The sequence below is a fragment of the Pristiophorus japonicus genome, chromosome 2 (genome assembly GCF_044704955.1).
Source record: "Pristiophorus japonicus isolate sPriJap1 chromosome 2, sPriJap1.hap1, whole genome shotgun sequence".
Taxonomy (NCBI): domain Eukaryota; kingdom Metazoa; phylum Chordata; class Chondrichthyes; family Pristiophoridae; genus Pristiophorus; species Pristiophorus japonicus.
Genome location: NC_091978.1, coordinates 307,255,652 through 307,280,748, shown reverse-complemented (window position 1 = coordinate 307,280,748; position 25,097 = coordinate 307,255,652). Strand labels below are relative to the sequence as shown.

The following is a 25,097-nucleotide window of genomic DNA, read 5'->3' as shown; positions in this document are numbered from 1 at the left end:
TCCTTTTTAGACCAAAGTTCCGCCCAAATTACCATCAGGATCTAGCGGTCTTTTGAACAGGAAATGGGCGGAACTTGCCCTTGATCAATTTTGACCCTTTAGTCTTAATTCTCCATTTGCAAACACATAGAATATCAACTAGTAAAAATATAAACATGGAAGTTATGGTTGTTTTTCAGACTGAGTTGTTTCAGATCTATTGGATTTTACTATCAATGTAGCAAAACTCACAAGATCACACACAATATATGGATATAATATGAACTTTAAATGGCACAACAATTTTCTTTGTTGTGATTTAATCAAAATCTAAAATTAAAGAAGCTTCTATAAAGGCCACAATAGCATGAAAACATGATCCTGGACACAGTATCGGATTGCTACTTGAAACAGTGGGAGTGAAATAGGTCTTGGGCGTAGTGCAAAACAGGCCCTGATTTTCACCCCACCCAATTTTGTTTTCCATTGAACTCACCCCCAATTGGTCAAGGAATCAAAACAAGCAGGAGCATAACAATGAGGAGGTGGTAGAGTAGGTCAAAAACAGAGATACATTGGCAACAATCATCACAATATGGTGGAGCTAGGCTTATGATGGAAAAGAGAACAAATACAACAGAAACATTCAACATTAGAGGTGTGATTTTGGGGGAAAGCTAAAATATCTAGTCTGGGCAGTACTGTTAGAGGGGAAGAACACTGAAAAAAGTTGATCATGTTTAGAAGTACATACATGAAATACAGAACATACCACTAGGGAGAAAGGAAAAGAGGGGTGGGGAGTGAGGGATGCCATAGGAATCATTTCTGAGGTTGTTGCTGTTTAGATTCATAATTTTCAGCTGGAAACAGAAACAAAGGCATCTAAGTTTGCAGATGACACCAAATTGGGAAAGTTTCAAACAGGCAAACTAAATACAAAGAAATGTGGATAGGTTGGGAAAGTGGGCTGCTGATCAGCAAATGGCATTTAATGTGGACCAATGCAAGGTAATAAGACTAGGAGGAAAATAAATGGGGTAATTTTCACCTTCATCGTCTGGGCAGTAACCTGATGGAGCTGAATGCTCGACACTTATGCAAGATTTTCAACCGACTGAAATCAATTGGCTGAGCATCCGATGGATTCTAGAATGGACAATGCAACCACCACTTACTGTCCTGGGAGTGAAGGTGAAAATTCACCCAGGGAGCATTGGTGGATAGCTCACTGAAACCAACAATGCAGTGTGCAGCTTCAGTAAGTAAAGCTAAATGGATCTTGGGATGTACAGCTAAAGGGATAGAATACAAATACCAGGTGTTAAATTAATGGCTACAAAGTACTGGTAGGGCTGAACCTTCAGCACTTTGAACAATTCTGGCTGCAAACTACAGTAAGAATATCCAGGTTTTTGTGGCAGTCCAGATAAGGACTACAAAATTGACTATGCTTAAGGTCTTTAAAAAGCCTTAAGATTTTTTGCTCCAGAAAAGATAAAACTCAAAAAGACTTGCATTTATATAGCACCTTTCATGATCACCGGACGTCCCAAAGCTCTTTACAGCCAATGAAGTACTTTTGAAGTCACTGTTGTAATGTAGGAAAAGCAGCAAGGTCCTACAAACAGTAATGTGATAATGACCAAATAATCTGTTTTAGTGATGTTGATTGATGGATAAATATTGGCCAGGACACCAGGGATAACTCCTCTGCTCTTCTTCAAAATAGTATCACCTGAAAGAGCTTGGTTTAACATCTCATCTGAAAGATGGCACCTCCGACAATGCAGCATTCCCTCAGTACTGCACAGCAGTATAAGCCTAGGTTTTTTTTTTATTCGGGGAGGTATTACTTAAGTATTCAAGGGCAAAATTGAAACCAATAATCACTAGCAATTTCCGCAGGGGTTCTCCCAATCTTCACCGCAAATTGGGCAGAAATAAGTGGAAAGCCTGAAGAAATGGTTGGCCTTTTATCGTACCTCATAGTAGAACGTAAATAGTGATAGCCAGATGATCCACCAGTGCCAGCTTTACTTCCAATCATCCTTTGCACCATACAAACATGGTTGTCTTGGAGAAAATAAGAAGAAATCTTAAATTAACAAAAAAAAATTGCTTGCATGAGTTTTATGTAAATATATCAAGTTTGAAGTATAACTTACATCTCCATTTAGTCATGAGGGCATCAATATCCATGAGTGAATTCAGTAACTGGAATGGCACCTGGAAACGTGGTTCTTCTCTGGAAATAATAAAAGTAAACAATTTGATTATCTTCTATGGTTTCATCTCTATTTGAAAGTTATTTCAATCACTCCCCTCGCCTTCAGTATTCTGAGGCCATGCACCATCTCAGGACAAAAGAATGGGTAAACAACCTGCCTCCAACTCCAATAATCACTAGTAATTTCCGCAGGGGTTCTCCCAATTTCCACCGCAAATTGAGCAGAAGGTAAGTGGAAAACCTGAAGAAATGGTTGGCCTTTTATCGTACCTCATAGTAGAACATAAATATTGATAGCCAGATGAAAATCTTAAGCTAAATATAGAACTATTCAGCTGATGCTTTGATGGAACAATCCAAAATGAACCTCACTGCCCCACTGTCTCCTGATAGACATCTATCTTCCTCTGCCTCAAATATCCAATTTTCCTAGTTCTTTGGTGGAGCAATCCAAAAAGAATCTCACTGCCCCACTGTCTTCCAAAGACATCTATCTTCCTCTACTTCAAATATCCAATTTTCCTTAATACATACAGGAGTAACTTATAACTTGGGCAAGGGTGGAAAGCTGGTGGTATCAGATTGGATGCCCATTATACACTCCACCCGAAGATCCGGCAGCCGATTGATACCGCAGGCTTTCCACCACTCCCCAAGTTAAAAGTTACCCCTACAATAGTCTCTGTCTCACTGTGAGTATGTGACAGTCGGCGGAGGTAAGTCACCCTTCAATGTTCCTTTCCTACCTATGAAGATATAATCTGATCTCCATGATACCTTGGGTGAGATTGGTATGTGTCAAATGGCAGGTATGTAATATCAGTATTTAAACACACTCTCTTGCCTATATCTTTATACAAAGGCAAATTAACTTTCATATATGTTCCTTAGAATGATGCCAATTCTGAGGAATGGAACACTTTTCCACTTTGAGCACCCCATATCAACTTCAAGCACTCCAACTTTGCGTAACATAAGGCCATATGCAAAGTAAAACCCTCTACTACCACATCTAGGGGCAACCTTTCTACAGGGGTTCTCCAAATCTCCCACCATAACTTGCCAAAACCCCTGGAGAAACGATGTAAATGGGCGATAACGCCATTTCACGGGGGTTTCCACTGAAATTACGGCGGGAGATCAGAAGAACTCCAGTGGACAATTTAACTCCGAATGTTTTCACTTACCCCAATTGCAGATGGCCGCTCCTACTGCACCACTATGACATTTCCATGTTCAACACCAACAAAACTTATATACTGAGATTGCCAACTCATGCTGAACTTTGGGCAATTTGTTACAGTCAGTGTTGATTCGGGATGTTCAAACTCATTTCACAATAGGCCATCTGACCATCCGCCCTTACTGAGGTGAACAGCATTCACAGGTAGCTCGTGAGGGAAATATAAGGACACAGTCTGTGATTTTCCATCCATTACCTGCTGGGAGTGCACCAGTAAGGGATCAGTCCTTTTGTTGAATCAATCTGGACTGGATTTGAACACAGGTCCTAGAGGTAAAGGGACAGCATGCCAGTCCACTATACCACTTAGCCCTTCCACTGTATTATTTTGATTTTACTAACCTGTAAAAGTAAATCATGAGAGCCCCTTGCAGTGCCTTATATGATAGTCTCCGTTCACCTGAAGGGAAAAAAGTACAATAGTTCACCATGTTCAAAGCTACTGATTACAAATCCTATGTGCAGGGGTTGATCAGTAAACATTTATGAAATTAAACATCTGTTGGGAAAATGGTGAATACAACTGCATGGTTGATTTTAACCCTACCCACCAACAGAAACCTGGATGGATGAGCAGTTAAAAATGGATTATATACACACTGGCAAGCATCCATTTTCAATTTATCAAAGGGTTCCGGACAGGTGGCTAAGTCACCATTCAATGCCAATGGGGTCCTAATTCAGATTTGTAATCAGGACACGATGATGACAATGATTTTAACGTCAGCCTGAGTGGAGAAGCCACAATGTGAAATATACCTATGAGGAGCAGCATTGCTCCTTCAGGCTCCACAAGAAATATTTAGGTCTCCCCTGTCCAGGAGACCCCTGGAATCCCTTCCCCACATTTACCTGAGTCCGAGCAGGCAGACATGGGCCACACAATTTTCTGAAGGCCAACAGTCGATTCCCACTCAATTTCTGCCCATTCTGGTCTCATACTGCTGCAGGTGGGCAGGAGATTGAAACCAGCAGTTTACTGCTGAAACCACTGACAGTTAAAATCCACCCCCACCCTGCCCTCAGCAATACAATCTGAGATTCTACTAAATGTGTTAGGCATCAAGAAAGAAAGGAACGGCTGCTTGCCAATCTTGTCCTCAGCAGTTCAAAGCTATCGTGTAGCACTACAGAAATGACAGCTGGTGCCATCTCTGAAAACATTAAGAGCACAGCAACTACAGCAAAAGAGACTGATGCAAGTCAGCCACATGCTAATTAACAGATAAAGGCCATTGGCTCTTCAGTCCTTCACTGAGGCTGCTCTCTCTTTTAGGGGAGCGATTTGAGGTAAGGTACATTTATAAGCAGCAGAAAGAAGTCTACAAAACACAAGGAGAAATTATGGCACCAAAGCATATTAAACACACCCACACCACTACCATTGAACTTAAAATGAATTCGCTTTTAATATTTCTTGCAGTCTATTGTTTGTTTTTATTTTGCAGAAAACAAACCATCAAATATCCAAAAGGCAAACAAAGGATCTAACTTGTGCAATGAACATGTGGGTGCCTGAAAGGTCCCTTAGAGCAGTGATGACAGACACTTCATAAGTGAATTATTCTTTAGTAGGGATTGTGGAAGAGACTACTTTGGGTTTACGAGCATCATTGCTTTGTGCTCACAGCACAATGAGGATTGCATTTTGTGTTCACCCAGTACTCAACTTGGCTGAAGAGCTGGAAACAGCTGACCGAAATGTTAGGTGGCACAAAGGTGTACCATCCAGGATCCACTGCTTTCATAATCTTCACCACTGAGCAGCAGAAGTGCATGAGAGGATTACACATCTATCTGAAGGGGATAATGCGAAATTGCTGTGCTTGAGAAAACAAAACAGTTGACTTAGCATGTACTAAAGGACAGGATGGGATAAGCAATTGTGAGAAGGTCATAAGACGCTGAGCAACATGGAAACCAACTGCCAGCTAGAGGAAAGAGGTCAACTGCACAACAGATGCTGGCCAAAGATAAGGAAGTGAGCCGGGCAAACACGACTATAAAACTGCTGTGTAGGGACTTTTTGAAATGTCAGATGATCAGGTCATGTGGAAGCAGTGATATGTGATCTTTGCGGTTTACGGCTTTAAATATGCTGTATGTGTAACACCAAATTGAGTTGTTGCCTGGTTGAGGGACCTACATACAACTCCCCTGGTACCTTGTATTAATAAACTGTGTGTTTTTTCAACTCTCTAACGTAGTCTCAGAGTAGATTTATTTCTACCTCGGGGTTTTCCCCCAACAGTTTTGGTGCTGCGAGCAGGGTGTACTGGTAGACCCTCCTGACCGAGACTCAAACTTACGGGGATAAGGTTGGATTTCACGACATCCCAGAAATTGGAACGTCAAACCGGCAAGGGTGAGGCCGCCAGACACTCAACAAACAAGTGAGACTCGGGGAGGTTTGATAACAGACACAGTGAGTCGAAATTAAGATAAAGTAGAATATAAGTAAGATAAGTGGTGTGTAAGAGAAACGAGTGTCCCCGTCACTTTAATTGTCACAAACTATCTCAATCACTTAACTTGAGCCGGAATTAAGAGGGCAAATGCCCCACGTGATGGCCAAGGATTAAGGTCGAATGGAACACCAGGAGGACAAAGTGATGGCGGAAATCTGAGTGGCTGTGTGATACGCATGAACTGGTGTGAGAGTTGAGGGATAATCCCATCGCAATAAATAAGTGACGGAATAGAAGTAGGCCCGCGAGAAGAGACTCATTCACAGAGGAAGCGAGGGAAAGTCAGATCACATAATGGCGTCGGGGAAAAACCTTGAATGGGAGCCGGGAGGGTCTCTGAGTAGAATCTATGCAGACCACCAGAAGGGCTTAATAGATAAAATGATTAAAGATGGGTGGGATCCCTCGGCTGTCCCCAAGGAGCAAAAGAATTGGTGGGAGAAACAGAAACAGAAAAAGACAAAGAAAGCCGGAGTACTTTTAGTATATCAGTTATGTGTGTTACAAAGTAAACCAAACAATTAGTAGAGAAAAGTAAGGAAACAGAAGCCGAGAATAAAAAATGGAGAGAGCGGTATGAACAAACCGGCAAATGGTGGGGATCAGATTATGACCGCCCTCCGATTTATGTTGCCGCAGTAGCGGCCTCGGCTACTCCCTTTGATGAGGAGATCGAGATGGAAGGGTCAAATGACGATTCAGTAAATACAGAGAGGGCAGCCCCTCTTACGGTAACCCAGGGCGTATAGGGAGGGAACCCCCGATATCAATACTACGCTTTCACCCCCACAGAAAAACAAATGATGAATCAGGATTTGGAGAGTCTACAACCACAGAAGAGAAATATAGAATTTTGGCAAAAGTTAGAAGAATTGTATGAGACCCACGATATGCATGAGCGAGATGTCCACCAAATAGTTTGGGCTAAGTGCCCAAAGGACCGGTGGACAGGGCTAGCACCCCCTCACAGTGATGGCACATGGATGCCGTGGGTGCCACAAGGGCACAATGGGACGCTGCCAGAACGGGATTCATCCAGGCTGTACAGGCCGTAATGGGAGCATCCACTCCAAATTGGGGATTGATAATGCAGACCCGCCAGAAAAAGGGAGAAAACGCCAATGACTAAGGAAAGAGGTTATTGTTCCAATACCAAGAATCCTCGGGACAGGCGGCCCCAAACAGAGACGACCCAGTCTTCATGAAAATGTTTAAGGACGGCCTTTCGGCCGACCATCAAAAGATCTTAACAATGGGGGTGGTAGTCGCGGACACCTATTTTTAAGCTGTCCGGTGGGCATGCCATATTAACTCTCGGGGAATAAAACAAGAAGTGGCCGCGGCTAAGAGTAGTAAGTGTGCGGGCCGAGGGGAATGCTACAACTGTGGCAAGACGGGTCATTTTGCCGCGACTGTAGGGGCCCCAAAAGACCAACCGTCCGATGTGACAATTGCGGGAAAAAGGGACATGCCACTGATAAATGTTGGGCACCCAAGGAGAAAAGAAATAGTCAGTCTGGCCTTAGTGTAGAGGAGATGAATCGACAGCAGCTAATCACTGCGCTGAGGGACTTAGGAAGGGACTGAAGGCCAGCGGCCCCCGTGGGGCAGGGAGAGGATCCATGTATTCGCATAACAGCGCTCTAGGGGGCCGGCAGTGTGATATGTTAATGGATACCGGAGCATCAGTATCTATGACAGATATTCCCTTCCCCACAACTAAACATGTAGTCCATATAACTGGTGTGGGAGAATCTGCCACCACAGCCCACCAGAGTGAAGTAATTCTATTGGAGATAGCCGGTATTCTGATCCCGGCACAATTTTATGTATGCCCAAATGCAGAAGGGACCATATTGGGGATCGACCTCCTGGAACAGTTAGGGGCACTAATAGACCCCCAGAATAAGAGAATAGTTTGGAGAAATAAGGGAGGACGCAAAATCACGACGTACGGGGAACAGACTAATTTGTACAATCACGCAAAGGTCGGAAGTATGCAACTTCTCACCCGAGATTGGGATACAGCAGAAGACTACGGCCCATTATGCGAACAAATGAGGGAAGTGTGGGCTCAATCAAAGCAGGATTCTGGTAAAGACCAAGCCAGTGGTCATTTCTGGGCCCGAACACACTCCTCATAAGCAATACCCCATTAAACCTGAAGCCCGAGAGGCCGTAAAACAAATAGTGCAGGACCTCTTGCAGAGCGGTGTCCTTCGGGAAGCCGAAAGCACTACGAACTCGCCAACCTGGCCCGTAAAGAAACAGATGGGTCATACCGATTGACCATAGACTATACGGCGTTAAACAAAGTAACTGCCCGCCAGCACCCCATCGTAGCAAGCCCAACGACCATATTTAATGGACTGAAACCAGAACATAAAATATTCACGGTCTTAGATATAGCTAATGGATTTTGGTCCATACCATTAGCCCAAGAGTCCCAAGATAAATTCGCATTCACAGTAGGGGACAGGCAGTACACTTGGACACGAGTGCCCCAGGGTTTTCACAATAGTCCGGCCATATTTCACCGAACTATGAGTCGAGCCTTGGAGACCGTAGATTTAACCCCCTACCGAAGTACCATCCTCCAATATGTGGACGATCTGTTGATTGCCTCAGAGGACAAGAGAGGACATATGGGGGCTCTCATAGAAACCCTAGCAGCCTTAAATAAAGCGGGATTTAAGGTAAACCCCAAGAAAGCTCAGATCGGATTGAAGGAGGTACAGTACTTGGGACACCAACTGTCGCAGGGGACAAAAACAATGCCCCACAACAGAAAGGAAGCAATTTGCATTATGCCCCGACCAAAAACGGTCCGAGGAGATGTGTAAAGTATTAGAACTCTTTAACTACTGTAGGAACTTTATAGCCAACTTCGCGGCAATCGTGGAACCAATACAGAGACTAGTTAAGGGAGGAAAACCAGCTCGAGAAAGTGTGGAGTGGGGCCCGGAACAAGAAACAGCATATGGCCAGATAAAGGAAGCCCTGATGTCAGCACCAGGCCTCGGACTGCCAAATATGAACGCACCGTTTCACATTCATTGTGAAAACGTGGGCGGGTTTTACGGAGCAGTAGTTACTCAAATGCATGGAGCGCGAGCCCGCCCAGTAGCTTACTATTCCACCCAACAGTCGCCCGTGGCAGGAAGTCTGTCAAGATGTGTAGCAGCCTTGGACTGTGCAACGTGGGCGGTGAAAGTTAGTGAGCCAGTACTAATGACAGGGGAGGTTATACTACATACCAAACATACCTTGGTGGACATGCTCAACACCGGGAAATTGCACTCCGTGTCCAATGTCCGCCAGGCCAAATGGGAAGCAGTATTACTTCCCTTAGATGGGTCCGTAAAAATTGTACGAGACATGGGGGAGAACCCGGCAGAGGGCCTCTTATCCATGGGTGAGCTTCATGAGTGCCAGGCACAGGAATGGGAGGACTCACCGGGACACATAAGTGAGATTCCCCTTGAAAACCCCGAGCTGACCCTGTACGTGGATGGGTCCCGGAAATATATTCAGGGGACCCCGCATACTGGATGGGCGATGGTAGACGAAGCTCTAAACACTGTGCGAAAGGGAAAGTTAGATGGAGGACTGTCGGCTCAAATAGCTGAACTCACTGCCCTGACTGAAGCCCTCCAACTGGCCGAAGGCCGGTGGGCAAATATCTATACTGATAGCCGCTATGCCTTCGGGGTAGTCCATGACTACATGACTGCCTGGGCCAGGAGAGGGTTCGTCACTTTGGGCGGGGAGGCTATCAAACATGAGGGCCGAATCAGACTACTATTAGACGTCGCCAGTAAACCCACAGAGGCAGCAGTGATCAAGGTTAAGGCTCACCAGAAAGTAGTAAACAATGTCCAACGGGCAATGAAGCAGCGGATAAAGCGGCACAGGAAGCAGGTATATCCTTAGAAATACAGGAAGAAGTTGTATGTAGTATCATTACCAAGGAAGATATCGACATTGTGAGATACATGCCAATGTAAGTGATGAAGAAAAGAAAGATTGGGGCACAAAAGGAGGGAGCCAGGGTGACGACTTCGTATGGAGGAAAGATGGGAAGGTGATAGCCCCGGTTTGTATTGGACAAATACTCATGGAATTACACCACGGCATCAGTCAAGTCGGATGGAACATCATGATAACAAACATAACTGGGGATTGGTGGTGGCCAGGAATGGGATGGGACGTAGCTAAGTACTGTCAGCAATGTGTCACGTGTGCCCAGCACAACCCAGGAAAGGCCGTTAAGGTTAGAATAGCTCACCAACCACGACCAAGGGGGCCGTGGGAGTGTATACAGATAGACTTCACGGGACCTTTACCATCCTCAAGGGGCAATAAATACTGTCTAGTAATAATAGATCAGTTTACGCGGTGGGTAGAAGTGTTCGCCACACGAAACTGCACCGCAATCACTGTGGCCCGAATATTGACAGAGGAAGTAATTCCACGTTGGGGCGTCCCTATCCAAATCGATTCCGACCAAGAAACCCATTTTACCGGATAAATAATGAAGGAGGTGTGTGCTATGTTGGGTATTAGACAGAAGTTTCATATCCCCTACCACCCGCAAAACTCTGGGATGGTAGAATGGATGAACAGGACACTTAAAACAGCTCTAGCAAAGGCCATCCAAGAGACTGGACAAGCTTAGGTGGATTTACTACCCACAATCTTGATGAGACAAAGGGCAATTCCTAACCGAGTGACGGGATTAACTCCATATGAGTTGATGACAGGCAGGGCGATGTGCCTGCCGGAAGGAATCATAACTGGGGGATCAGACGTAGGACCCCTGAGGGATCGGATTAAAAAGTACGTCTTGGAACTGAGTAAGCAACTTAAGGAATTGAGGAAGGAAGTGAGGGAACGGCAAGCAGGCAGGGATGAACAGAAGGAATTGGAGGACCAGGGAGAGGTTCCACAGGAAGGTGCGAAGGTAATGGTAAAATGTCTGCCAGGACGAACGGGGTTTGCTCCCCGTTGGTCTGACCCATTTGAAGTCCTAATTAGCGGAGATACATGTGCCTGCATATATATGGGTGGGGTTGGCCGATGGAAACATTGGTCTCAGCTCAAACAATATGAATCCAACGACCCCAGCACAAGCAAACAAAACAAATAACCCTGCCTTCATACACATTCTAGGAAACTGAAGGCGGACACATCAGCAGAAAACGCCGGAAGAAATAAAGATGATCCAAGTTGAATGTGTTACGCGATATTATGTGCAGTTTGCTTTTTTGTGTAATTGTAATATGTAGCCTCGGGAGGACTCAGGCCAGAGTACCCCCACAGACCAAGAGAGAGTTACATGTGAACACCTTTTTGTACATGTCATACACCTATGCCAAGAAAGCCAATGTTGCCAGCTGTTGGGCCTGTGCCCAGGTCCCCACACACTCGGAGGAAGGAATTCCCCTACAACCAATCCCACTTAGTGATAATGAGACGGCCAGCTGGATGTTTGGAGTTAGAACAGGATCCACACACGTTGGTTCTTATGCCATAGAGGCAGACGGCAGCACCAAAATAAAACTTAAAAGTCATGGGTATAATCCAGAACAGTGTAGTGGGTGGAGACAGTCAACCTATAACAATTCCTATCTATCACCGTTCCTGAGAACAAGGTGTAAGAAGGGACAGGGAGGGGGGCTATGTCTCCACTGCATCCCAGAGTACTTAAGGAGGTGGCCTTGGAAATAGTGGATGCGTTGACAGTCATTTTCCAACATTCCATTGACTCTGGATCAGTTCCTATGGAGTGGAGGGTAGCCAATGTAACCCCACTTTTTAAAAAAGGAGGGAGAGAGAAAACAGGGAATTATAGACCGGTCAGCCTGACATCGGTAGTGGGTAAAATGATGGAATCAATTGTTAAGGATGTCATAGCAGTGCATTTGGAAAGAGGTGACATGATAGGTCCAAGTCAGCATGGATTTGTGAAAGGGAAATCATGCTTGACAAATCTTCTGGAATTTTTTGAGGATGTTTCCAGTAGAGTGGATAAGGGAGAACCAGTTGATGTGGTATATTTGGACTTTCAGAAGGCGTTCGACAAGGTCCCACACAAGAGATTGATGTGCAAAGTTAGAGAACATGGGATTGGGGGTAGTGTACTGACATGGATTGAGAACTGGTTGTCAGACAGGAAGCAAAGAGTAGGAGTAAATGGGTACTTTTCAGAATGGCAGGCAGTGACTAGTGGGGTACCGCAAGGTTCTGTGCTGGGGCCCCAGCTGTTTACACTGTACATTAATGATTTAGATGAGGGGATTAAATGTAGTATCTCCAAATTTGCGGATGACACTAAGTTGGGTGGCAGTGTGAGCTGCGAGGAGGATGCTGTGAGGCTGCAGAGCGACTTGGATAGGTTAGGTGAGTGGGCAAATGCATGGCAGATGAAGTATAATGTGGATAAATGTGAGGTTATCCACTTTGGTGGTAAAAACAGAGAGACAGACTATTATCTGAATGGTGACAGATTAGGAAAAGGGCAGGTGCAAAGAGACCTGGGTGTCATGGTACATCAGTCATTGAAGGTTGGCATGCAGGTGCAGCAGGCGGTTAAGAAAGCAAATGGCATGTTGGCCTTCATAGCAAGGGGATTTGAGTACAGGGGCAGGGAGGTGTTGCTACAGTTGTACAGGGCATTGGTGAGGCCACACCTGGAGTATTGTGTACAGTTTTGGTCTCCTAACCTGAGGAAGGACATTCTTGCTATTGAGGGAGTGCAGCGAAGGTTCACCAGACTGATTCCCGGGATGGCGGGACTGACCTATCAAGAAAGACTGGATCAACTGGGCTTGTATTCACTGGAGTTCAGAAGAATGAGAGGGGACCTCATAGAAACATTTAAAATTCTGACGGGGTTAGACGGTTAGATGCAGGAAGAATGTTCCCAATGTTGGGGAAGTCCAGAACCAGGGGTCACAGTCTAAGGATAAGGGGTAAGCCATTTAGGACCGAGATGCGGAGGAACTTCTTCACCCAGAGAGTGGTGAACCTGTGGAATTCTCTACCACAGAAAGTTGTTGAGGCCAATTCACTAAATATATTCAAAAAGGAGTTAGATGAGGTCCTTACTGCTAGGGGGATCAAGGGGTATGGCGAGAAAGCAGGAATGGGGTACTGAAGTTGAATGTTCAGCCATGAACTCATTGAATGGCGGTGCAGGCTAGAAGGGCCGAATGGCCTACTCCTGCACCTATTTTCTATGTTTCTATGTTTCTATGTCTCACAAGGCATGGACGACTGGAAGATCCTATTGCGGGGTACAGTAACTGCACATATAGCCTTACCTTACCTGCCGAAGGGGGTAGGGTGACACTCCCGCCATTAAATGGAAACGGTGACTTTTCGGTCCAATGGGACCCCCCAGCGATAAATAAGTATACGCCCTACAACGGGACTCATTTTGTGTGCGGTCACAGGGCCTACCCCTGGTAGCCCCGAGAATGGACGGATTCTTGTTATCTGACTTATGTATCACCTGGGTTCTCTGAAGGACGTCCACCGGAGAGCCAGATGAGCCATCACGGAGGCTGAAAGATTCTGGGCCATTGTGTTTCCCTGGTATGGAGCGGGTAAATTGGCAAGGGAATCCATTAACATGGCTTCCGTCCTGGAACAGGTGGCCAACGATACAGCTGAAGCCCTAGTTAAGGTTAGTGCAGAGATGGTAGCCCTCCGCACAGTAGCTCTTCAAAATTGGATGGCCCTTGACTACGTGTTGGCAGAAAAAGGGGGAACCAGTGCCCTCAACGGGGCCGAATGTTGTACATGCATCCCAGATAGCTTGGAAGAAATTACCAATCTGGCAGAACATATCCAAGAAGAGGTTAAAAAGCTTACGCAACCACCAGCCTCCACGTTGTGGGACTGGTTCTCAGGGTGGTTAGGATCTATGGGAACGTCACTAATCCAAGGCCTGGTTACCTTTGTGGTGGTGGTAATAATGCTGTATTGTCTATGTATGTTACTTAAATGTTGTATCAGCAAAGCACTGTCATCTTTACTATCGAGCAGATGATGTAACCCAACCATCCTCAAACTACGAGAATCCGGCAGTGTCTCAGAAGGTGGCGTACATACGCCCAAAACACCTATATGATGAGTAGCAGAATGAGGTGCTACCAGAGATGGGAACCTGGACTCCGGAGTGGAGACCCCGGGGCTCAGGAACCAGCACATCACATCACCAATTTCTGCATAAAGACTGGGTATATGTTGGCCGAGAATTATGTATATGAAAAATTTCGGCCAAATGGGGGAATTGAAGGGGTTAATGCGAAATCGCTGTGCTTGAGAAAACAAAACAGTTGACTTATCATGTACTAAAGGACAGGATGCTGTGCTTGAGAAAACAAAACAGTTGACTTAGCATGTACTAAAGGACTGGATGCGATAAGCAATTGTGAGAAGGTCACAAGATGCTGAGCAACATGGAAACCAACTGCCAGCTAGAGAAAAGAGGTCATCTGCACACCAGATGCTGGCCAAAGATAAGGAAGTGAGCCGGGCAAACATGACTGTAAAACTGCTGTGTAGGGATTTTTTGAAATGATCAGGTCATGTGGAAGCAGTGACATGTGACCTTTGCGGCTTACGACTTTAAATATGCTGTATGTGTAACACCAAATGGAGTTGTTGCCTAGTTGTGGGACCTACATACAACTCCCCTGGTACCTTGTATTAATAAACTGTGTGTGTTTTCAACTCTCTAACGTAGTCTCGGAGTAGATTTATTTCTACCTCGGGATTTTCCCCCAACATATCCCATTGCGAAATTCCCACAAGTAAAAGTTCATTGTTGCCATTCAGGTCTCTGTTCATAATGCTATGCCTACATGAACAGAAAAGGGTTCTGCTCTCCCTGTGTCTAGCTGCTTTGCGAGAAGCAAACACAGAATCATGCAGATCAATGACAATTATCCAGCAGTATATTAGATAATGAGGGTCTCGACAAGGTGGATGCAGAGAGGATATTTCCACTCATAGGGCAAACTAAAACTAGGGGACGTCATCTCAGAATAAGGGGCCGCCCATTTAAAACTGAGATGAGGAGAAATTTCTTCTGTCAGAAGTTTGTAAATCTGTGGAATTCTCTGCCCCAGAGAGCTGTGGAGGCTGGGTCATTGAATATAGTTAAGACGGAGATCGACAGATTTTTGAGTGATAAGGGAGTAAAGGGTTATGGGGAGCGGGCAAGGAAATAGAGCTGAGTCCATGATCAGATCAGCCATGATCTGACTGAATGGTGGAGCTGGCTCGAGGAGGCAAATGGTCTACTCCTGTTCCTATTTCTTATGTTCTTATGGTCTCAAAATATATTTATTTTGTGCCCAACATCTGCACCAAGCCTATTTGAAGTAGAAGAATGACTCCTCAGCAACAGCCACAGATAAAATCTGAGCACAAATATCAAAAGGACTCTAAACCACCAGGATGATTATTAAGCACACCACTGACATCTTAAAGCAGCACCAGGATGTTTGGTTAGTTCAGGAGGTGCACTACAATACAGCCTCCTGCGCTCCAGTCTCTAGAACAACCATTGTGCGTTGCATGCTCTAACTTTGCTCTGAAAGAGGTGACAATGATGGAGTAACTCCATAAACACTAGCGTAGCCTGGAAAATTGGTATGCTAATAGCTAGTACCAGATATATATTAAGCTAAGTGCATGAGCTGCCCCTTTAAGTTAACTCTCCTTCCACATTTACAAAATACATTTTGAGCAACATTGTCATTAATCTTTCCTCTACCATCATCAATACCCCACTTTTGTTATGAAACTGCATTATTCTGCACAATTGCAAAAATACCCATAGCTCAATGTGTGCATGAAGTGTCCAATATTTACATTGAGAGATGTGTGAATGATGTCAGTGCATTGTGCCACTGTTCTTTCTCTTTGTTTTTTTTAATATATTTATTCGCGTGATGAGAGCATTACTGGCAAGGCTGTATCCCTAGTTGCCCTTGAGAAGGTCGCTATGTGACTTCTTCCTGAACCGCTAGAGTCTATGTGGTGAAGGGGCTCCTGCAATGCTGTTAGGTAGGGAGTTTGTGTTGGTATTTTATCCTTGACATCTAACCAACTATTTCTTCTAAAATATACCCTAGTAGGAGGATTATGTGCACTGGCTGTCTGCAAGGTTTTATCTGCTAGGATTCAGGTGGCTCTTAGCCTGCTTGTGCTGTGCATTGTGAGGTTGCTGCAGGTGCGTCAGCTAATCCAGTATTGTGGTGGCTTTGACTGGTGCAACCTTTACTTTCAGCATCCTCCTCCCATACACAGTCTACCAGGTGATTCCTGGGAAGGTTGGTGCTATCAGTCCCATAAAGTGTGTGCCTTCTTCCCTAACTCGTTGCAGCACTTGGCTGGTAATCTTGCCTTCCCTCAGTCTGCAATGCCCAATTCTACAGCAGTTTTATGCAGTAAACATCTCTGTTTGCCTTCACGTTACTAGTTCCGATAATTAAATGCCTCATAATTTCAGTTCACAGCTGAATAGGAGGATTAATGATTTCCCTCTTCACATCTGGCCCTCTGTATAGGAGATATATCCCATATTTTAGCTGACAGACTGAAAACAGAAAAATTGTGTGTAAACCAGCAGTCTTTGTTACGATCAAAAACTTTTAATAACCAGTTAACCCTTGAATAACATGGCTGTGGCACAGTAATAACCAAGTACTTTTCGGAGGTTGATAATGGGGGATGCATTTTATGGCCAGGAAGCTTTACTTTATGCTATTCCTGATTTAAGATTACTCAGATTCCGTCTGGCTGTGGGGGATCCTTTCAGGAAGAGTGACCATCACATGAGTGAATTTCTTATTAAGATGGAAAGTGAAGTAGTCCAATCTGAAACTAGGGTCCTAAATCTAAACAAAGGAAACTATGAAGGTATGAGCAATGAATTGGCTATGATAGATTGGGAAGATTCATTAAAAGGCATGACGGTAGATAAGCAATGGCTAATATTTAAAGAACGAATGCATGAATTGCATCAGTTATAAATTCCTTTCTGACATAAAAACACAAAAGGAAAAATGGCCCAACCATGACTAACAAAAGAAATTAAGGATAGTATTAGATCCAAAGAGGAGCTATATAAAGTTGCCAGAAAAAGTAGCAAGCTTGAGGATTGGGAGCAGTTTAGAATTCAGTAAAAAAGGACCAAGAGATTGGTTAAGAGAGGAAAAAGAGAGTATGAGAGTAAACTTGCAAGGAACATAAAAACTGACTGCAAAAGTTTCCACAAGTACGTAAAAAGAAAAAGATTAGTGAAGACAAATGTAGGTCCTTTACAGACAGAAATGGGAGAATTTGTAATGGGGACAAGGAAATGGCAGAACAATTAAATAAATACTTTGGTTCTGTGTTCACGGAAGAGGACACAAATAACATCCCAGAAATGCTAGGGAACCAAGGGTCTAGTGAGCAAGAGGAATTAAAGGAAATGATAATTAGTAAGAAAATAGTGCTGGAGATACCAATGGGATCGAAGGCAGATAAATCCCCAGGGCCTGACGATCTGCATCCCAGAGTATTAAAAGAGGTAGCCATGGAAATAGTAGATGCATTGGTTGTCATCTTCCAAAATTCTATAGATTATGGAACAGTTCCTGCAGATTGGAGGTGGCAAATGCAACTCCACTATTTAAAATAGGAGGGAGAGAGAAAATGGGGAACTACAGACCAGTTAGCCTGACATCAGTAGTAGGGAAAATGTTGGAGCCTATTATAAAGGATGTGACAACGGCACACTTAGGTAATATCAACGGGATTAACAAAGTCAACATGGATTTATGAAAGGAAAATCACGTTTGATAAACCTATTGGAATTTTTTGAGGATGTAACAGAATAGATAAGTGGATGTAGTGTATTTGGAATTTCAGAAGACCTTTGCTAAAGTCCCACATAAGAGGTTAGTGTGCAAAATTAAAGCACATAGAGTTGAAGGTAATGTATTGGCATGGATTGAAAATTGGTTACCCAACAGGAAACAGGGAGTAGGAATAAATGTTTTTTTTTGGGGTGGTGGGCAGTGACTAGTGCGATACCACAGGGATCAATGCTTGGGCCCTAACTATTCACAATACATATATATATATATATATATATAAATGATTTGGATGAGGGAACCAAATGTAATATTTCCAAGTTTGCTGATGACACAAAACTAGGTGGGATTGTGAGTTGTGAGGAGGATGCAAAGATGCTGCAAGGCGATTTAGATAGGTTGAGTGAGTGGGCAAACACATGGCAGATGCAATGTAATGTGGAAAAATTTGAAGTTATCCACTTTGGTAGAAAAAACATAAGGACAAAGCATTATTTAAATGGTGATGGCTTGGGAAGTGTCAATGTACATGGCACCTTTAGAAATGACTGCACGAGGCAGGGTATGATACTTAAACTGTGTAGATCTGTAGTCCTTTATTTGCAGCTCCTGAGTGAGGACAACAAGCTCTGAGTTCCTTTTTATACTGGATGACCTGCAGTGTGCAGGTAACCCTTAGGTCTCCAGCAGCAGCACCCTCTGGTGTACAGGTAAGGTGTGTACAGTATAAGGGTACATTCAGTGTGGCGTAACAATGTTACAGACATCACACTGTAACACTGGGTGTCCTTGTACACCAGTCATTGAAAGCAAACATGCAGGTGCAGCAAGCAGTTAGGAAGGCAAATGGTATGTTGGCCTTCATTGCAAGAGGATTTGAGTACAGGAGCAAGGATGTCTTATGACAGTTATACAGAGCCTTGGTGAGACCCCACCTGGCGTATTGTCTGCAGTTTTGGTCTCCTTACTTAAGAAAGGAAATACTTGCCATAAGGGGGGAGTGCAGTGAAGCTTCACCAAACGGATTCCTGGGATGGCAGGACTGTTGTATGAGGAGAGATTGGGTCGACTAGGCCCGTATTCACCAGAGTTTAGAAGAATGAGAGGGGATCTCATTGAAACGTATAAAATTCTGACTGGGTTGGATAGACTGGATGCGGGAAGGATGTTTCCCCTGGCTGGGAATTCTAGAACAAGGGGTCACAGTCTCACGATACGAGGTAGGAAATTTAGGACCGAGATGAGGAGAAATGTTTTCACTCAGAGGGTGGTGAACCTATGGAACTCTCTACCGCAGAAGGCTGTGGAAGCCAAGTCAGTGAATATATTTAAGAGGGAGATAGATAGATTTCTAGAAACAAAAGGCATCAAGGGGTATGGGGAAAAAGCGGGAATATGGTGTTGAGATAGAGGATCGGCCATGATCGTATTGAATGGCGGTGCAGACTGGAAGGGCCAAATGGCCTACTACTGCTCCTATTTTCTATGTTTCTATGCAAAGGTTGTGGGTTCAAGCCCCACTCCAAAGGCTTGAGCACTTAATACAGGCTGACATTTCAGTGCAGTACTGAGAGCGCACTGCACTTTTGGAGGAGCTGTATTTTGAATGAGATGTTAAACCTGCTCTCTCAGGTGGACTTAAAATATCCCATGGCACTATTCAAAGATGAACAGGGAGTTCTCCCTAGTGTCCTGGCCAATATTTATCTCTCAGCCAACATTAGTGGAACACATTATCTGGTCATTATCATATTGCTGTTTGTGGGACCTTGATGTGTGCAAATTGGCTGCTGCATTCCTTAAATTACAACAGTGACTACACTTCAAAAACTACTTCATTGGCTGCAAAGCACTTTGGGTTCCACAAAATCTCTGTTTCCTAGCCAGTGATTCCATCCCTCTTCCTGGCAACAGTCTGAGGCTGATCCAGACCGTTTGCAACCTTGGTGGCGTATTTGACCCCGAGATAAGCTTCCAACCACATAACCATGACTGCCTACTTCCACCTCAATAATATCATCCGACTCCACCCCTGCCTCAGCTCATCTGCTACTGAAACCCTCATCCATGCCTTTTTTATCTCTAAATTGATTATTCAAATGCTCTCCTAGGCGGCCTTCCAGCTTCCACCCTCCACAAACATAAGCTCATCCAAAACTCTGCTGCCCTTATCCTAACTCACACCAAGTCCTATTCATCCATCACCTCTGTGCTTGCTGACCTACATTGGCTCCCGGTCCACTAATGCCTCAATTTTTAAATTCTCATCCTTGTTTGCAAATCTCTCCATGGCCTCACCCCTCCTTATCACTGGAACCTAGTCCAGCCCTACAACCCTCCATGATCTCCGCACTCCTCAAACTTTATTCTCTTGTGCATTCCCAATATTAATTGCTCTCCCATTGGCATCCATGCCTTCAGCAGCCTAGGCCATAAGTTCTGGAATTCCCTTCTTAAGCCTCTGCGCCTCTCGACTTGTTTTTCCTTCATTGAGATGCTCCTTAAAATCTACCTTATCTGTCTTAATATCTCCTTACGGGGCTCAATGTCAAATTATTTTTGATAATATTCCTGTGAAGCGTCTTGGTACATTTGTCGTCGTTATTGGGACATCTGATGTCGTAAAAGGTACTATATAAATGCAAGTCTTTCTTTCTTATATACCAACAGAGTTCTAGACTACTAGCCACAGATCTGAATTCTGTACTGGATCCGGTCACACATGCGTAGTATGAGGAAGCTGGAAGTGGGGCCTGCTGAAGCACGTTGCCAAGCCTGAAGCCTGAGCCTGAGTGAGCCAGCTGAAGACTGAGCCTGCAGGAGCCTGCTGGAGACTGAGCCTGAGTGAGCCAGCTGAAGACTGAGCCTGCAGGAGCCTGCTGGAGACTGAGCCTGCAGGAGCCTGCTGGAGACTGAGCCTGAGTGAGCCAGCTGAAGACTGAGCCTGCAGGAGCCTGCTGGAGCCTAAGTTTTAGCCTGGAAATGTTGCCTGGCGTGAATTATTATATATCGGACTTGTCTGGTGTTAGTATTCTAATGGTGTATTTTTTTGTGAGTAAGCCTGTGATCCAGATGGAAAGATGGAAAGTTCTCTCGCCCTCTGTTAGGCCTTGATTATGATTTGCAGGTTCCACTCATGCGGTAATTTGAAATTAGCGGGAACATTGATTGGCTCATGGTCCACCAATACCTTGATTTTAAAATTCTCATACTCATGTTGAAATCCCTCACTCTTTCCTATCTGAACTTGGCAGTGTGAGCACTGTGAGTGCTCCTAACCCAGGAGAGTGAGCCCTAACTATTCTCTGCAAGCAGTAGTGTTGGCATTGTGAGCTCTGGAGCTGGCTGTCACAATGATTGATTCAAATTTCACATTGCAAAGATCTTGATTACTTAGGCAGGCAGGATCTAATTACACATTCCAGTCATACTGTTGGGCGTATCTTGACCTCCAAGAGAATGAATCAGAAATTTGATGTGGCAAATAGATACGATCATGAATAGTAAAAGGATAGTCAGAGAAACGGAGGGCTCGATTAGGGACCAAAAAAGAGATCTTCTTGTGGAGGCAAACGGCTTAGCTGAGGTATTAAATGAGTACTTTAAACTTGTCTTCACGAAAGAAGAGGATGCTGCCAATGTCACAATATAGGAGATAGTAGAGAAATTGGATAGGATAAAAATAAAGGGGAGGTACTAAAACAGTTGGCAGCACTCAAAGCAGAAGAGTTACTCGGTCTAGATGGGTGCATCCTAGATTGCTGAGGGATATAAGGGTCGAATTAGCAAAGGCTCTGGCCACAATCTTTCAATCGTCCTTAGCTATGGGAGTTCTGCCAAAGAACTGGAGGGTTGCACATATTACACCACTGTTTATGAAAGGGGAGAGGGATAAACCCAGTAACTACAGGCTAGTCAGTCTAACATCGATGGTGGGGAAACTGAGATAAAATGTATTAGAAAAAAATGGATTAATGAATAATCATCAGCACGGATTTGTTAAAGGCAAATCATGTCTGGCAAAGTTGATTGAATTCTTTGAAGTAATGGAGGGGGTTGATGAGGGTATTGTGCTTGATGTTGTGTATGATCTGGAATGCACTGCCTGTGAGGATAGTTGAAGTACATTCAATAGTAACTTTCAAAAGGGAACTGGTTATATACATGAATGGGAAAAACTTCAGGGCTAAGAGCAGGCCAGACGGGACTACATAAGAACATATGAACATAAGAAATAGGAGCAGGAGTAGGCCATACGGCCCCTCGATCCTGCTCCACCATGCAATAAGATCATGGCTGATCTGATCATGGACTCAGCTCCACTTCCCCGCCCGCTCCTCATAACCCCTTATCCCCTTATCGGTTAAGAAACTGTCTATTTCTGTCTTAAATTTATTCAATGTCCCAGCTTCCACAGCTCTCTGAGGCAGGGAATTCCACAGATTAAAAATCTCTGAGAGAAGAAATTTCTCCTCATCTCTGTTTTAAAAGGGTGGCCCCTTATTCTAAGATCATGCCCTCTAGTTCTAGTTTCCCCCATCAGTGGAAACATCCTCTCTACATCCACCTTGTCAAGCCTCCTCATAATCTTATACGTTTCGATAGATCACCTCTTTGAAAGAGCTGGCATAGGCACAATAGGCAGAATGGCCTTCTTCTGTACTGTATGATTCTATGACACAAGACTGGGTCTACGGATGGACCCCACTTGTGTCCCTTCAATAGGCAGTATGACCTCCTTTCACCCTGTGTACCAAGCCGCTACTCTTCTGCCAGATGGGGCTCTGGTAAGTCCAAGCAGAAATGCACCAGAAGGGCAAATAGATTTTTCAGGGCCTCAGTTTCTTATTGACTGTGTAGCTGCAGAATGCTGCAGAAGCTCATCATCAATGATGTTAACAAGCAGAAATCAGTTTCTTTCTGCCTCTCGTTGATTTTTCTTAATTTTTTTTGCAGGTGAAGAAATCCTCAGAGCAAAGCTCAAAATGAACAAATAATTGTTCTGCTAACATTACACCACATTTTACTTCAGTTTTCACTTCACTAAAATTAGCCATTACAGGAAAGCATGACCCTAAGTCGGTGCTAGGACTCTACATAACTTAAAGTAGTGATTAGCTCTACATATTAAACTTGATTTGACTTTTGCTGGTAAAGTGTTACGATACATGCACACACAAATGAAATGTTAGAGTATAGTTCAGAGTAAATAAGCTACTCAATTTAAAGAAGTGACAAAGAACAAGTCAAAGGTTGAGATTATTCATATTTTTTCAAGGTCACTCCTGTGGTGAACGAACAATGATTTACCTACCCATAGTAAACTGAAATGCTCCCAATATTTGGTTTGTTTTAACATTGAGCTGGGCTACATTAAAAAAATTGTGAAATACTTTTGTCCATTTTTATTAATTTTCACATGTTGTGCTTCATGAAAACTATTAAATAATAGCTCCTACTGTATTGTCTGCAACTTCCGCCTATTTATAAATTTTGTCTGCGGTCATTCATTAATGGACAGCATTAAAGTAATGGGCCAACTCCATTAAGGATTTTGATCACAAGAAAAATTCACAGATCTTTACAATTCGGGAAAAGTGACTCTGGTTTCTATCTAATGCCAAGTGTTAAAATGTTAGTGTACCACAGCTGTGTTAATGTACCTGTTACGGTTCTGCGATCCACTGCTCCCAGCAGAGAGTGGTGATCACAGGGAGTGCATCTGAAGAATTCACAGGAGCATTGCCGTGTCTCGCTGTCCATTATAATTATGTATACAAAAAATCATTAGCTGTGCTTCTGTGATTTGCTGAAATGCGCTCCTGTGTACAATGCTCTCCATTGGCAACATCAGATTATGGAATCACTTCAAATACGTTCTAAGGAATTTCCTTTCCAAAACTGAGATTTCTGTTTCATGCCAAAGTGATCAGTTTAGACTATAATACATCACCATCTTTACTACAAATACTGTTAAAGAGTTTCAAAAAGGCAATTTTGGTGTTAAAGACTGAATATTAGAAGAGCTACAAAATTATCTCTGTTGCAAGGATTGTGATAGACTTGCACGTTTGTTCATATAATACTCATGCCATTGACATAATGGCTTAAGTTGTTCTGCGCAAGAACAGTCACAGCATATCAAAAAAGTAAATTCATTTGATGAAGTGCTTTGAGATGCTATATTATTTATTATAAACTATTATAATATGCTGAATTTAGTATTTTACTTCTCCAAGAATATATTACAGGCTCATTTAAAAATACCTGTTATAGCAAGGAGAACATTGCCTATCCATTTTCTTTATGAAGGTCTATTACTACTGAAATTTCCCTCTCAGTTTAGCACTCTCAGTTATAACACTACTGCTGGTTGGATCCTAATTGTTTGCTGATCTTCTGCTGTGAATATTGCCTGAAAGATCAAAAGATCAGAAATTCAATCAGTAGTCACATGATCAGATCCTTGACAAGTTTTGCTTTAGCTCATGCAGCATTGAGAGTTTCCCCTTCAGAAGTGAGCTCAAAGAGAGGTACTATAATGTAAAGAAATAAAGAAAAAAGTATGGCCCAAAAACTCCTGTAATTAATGGACAGGTCAGATATTACTACCTAATCCTGGGGATGAGGTAATCTGTATTGATGACATGGGCTGAGTACATCTGCACCAATAGTGTTTGTCATGACAGCAGCCCAGAAAATTGGAGTCGTAACATGCCTCTCCAAGGGTGGAAAAGAGACTTGGGAATGGCCAAAGGAAGTACTTTAAATTCTTTGACTACCAATGGAGCCAAGTGGGCATTGTTAGCTGGTGAGGTATGGAGCCTCACAGAACTCACACCGACTATAAGCACACAGACTGAAATTCTTGGAATAGCTCGGTTACTCCTGAGGCACACCCCCTTGACGTGGAAGACGTGGTTTGAATATCCACCTCACTGGAAAATAGTTATCCAGAAAGTACAAGGCAAAATTACAGTGGAGTGTTCCATCCAAAAGTCTTGGTTCCCTCAAAGCAGAAATCTTCTTTTCTGGGTTCCCTGACTCCAGGAATTTCAGAGCCTAAGAAATCTTTCCTACCTATCAAACCATTCCTATATTCAGTCAAATAATATATTAAACATGACTTTAAGCCAGATTAGTTTTGCTAGACATTGGAGGTGGGGACATTTTCTAAGGAAAAAGCCACTGGCAATCAAACTATAATGCAACTTTAATTTATTCATTCATAGGATGTGAGCATCATTGGCTAAACCAGCATTTATTACCCATCCCTAATTGCCCTTGAGAAGGTGATG

At 43.7% G+C, this 25,097-nt stretch overlaps 1 protein-coding gene across 1 annotated transcript in view; it reads right to left on the bottom strand.

Moving 5' to 3' along the window:
• Positions 1-25,097, bottom strand: part of LOC139234196 (tryptophan 2,3-dioxygenase-like) — a 90,945-nt gene that overhangs the window by 17,610 nt on the left and 48,238 nt on the right. The window contains exons 9-11 of the mRNA XM_070865242.1: positions 3,795-3,852; positions 2,148-2,227; positions 1,965-2,055 (exon numbers count right to left, since the gene is read on the bottom strand). Of these exons, the coding sequence (XP_070721343.1) occupies positions 1,965-2,055; positions 2,148-2,227; positions 3,795-3,852 (229 nt within the window). The remainder of the gene's footprint in view (positions 1-1,964; positions 2,056-2,147; positions 2,228-3,794; positions 3,853-25,097) is intronic.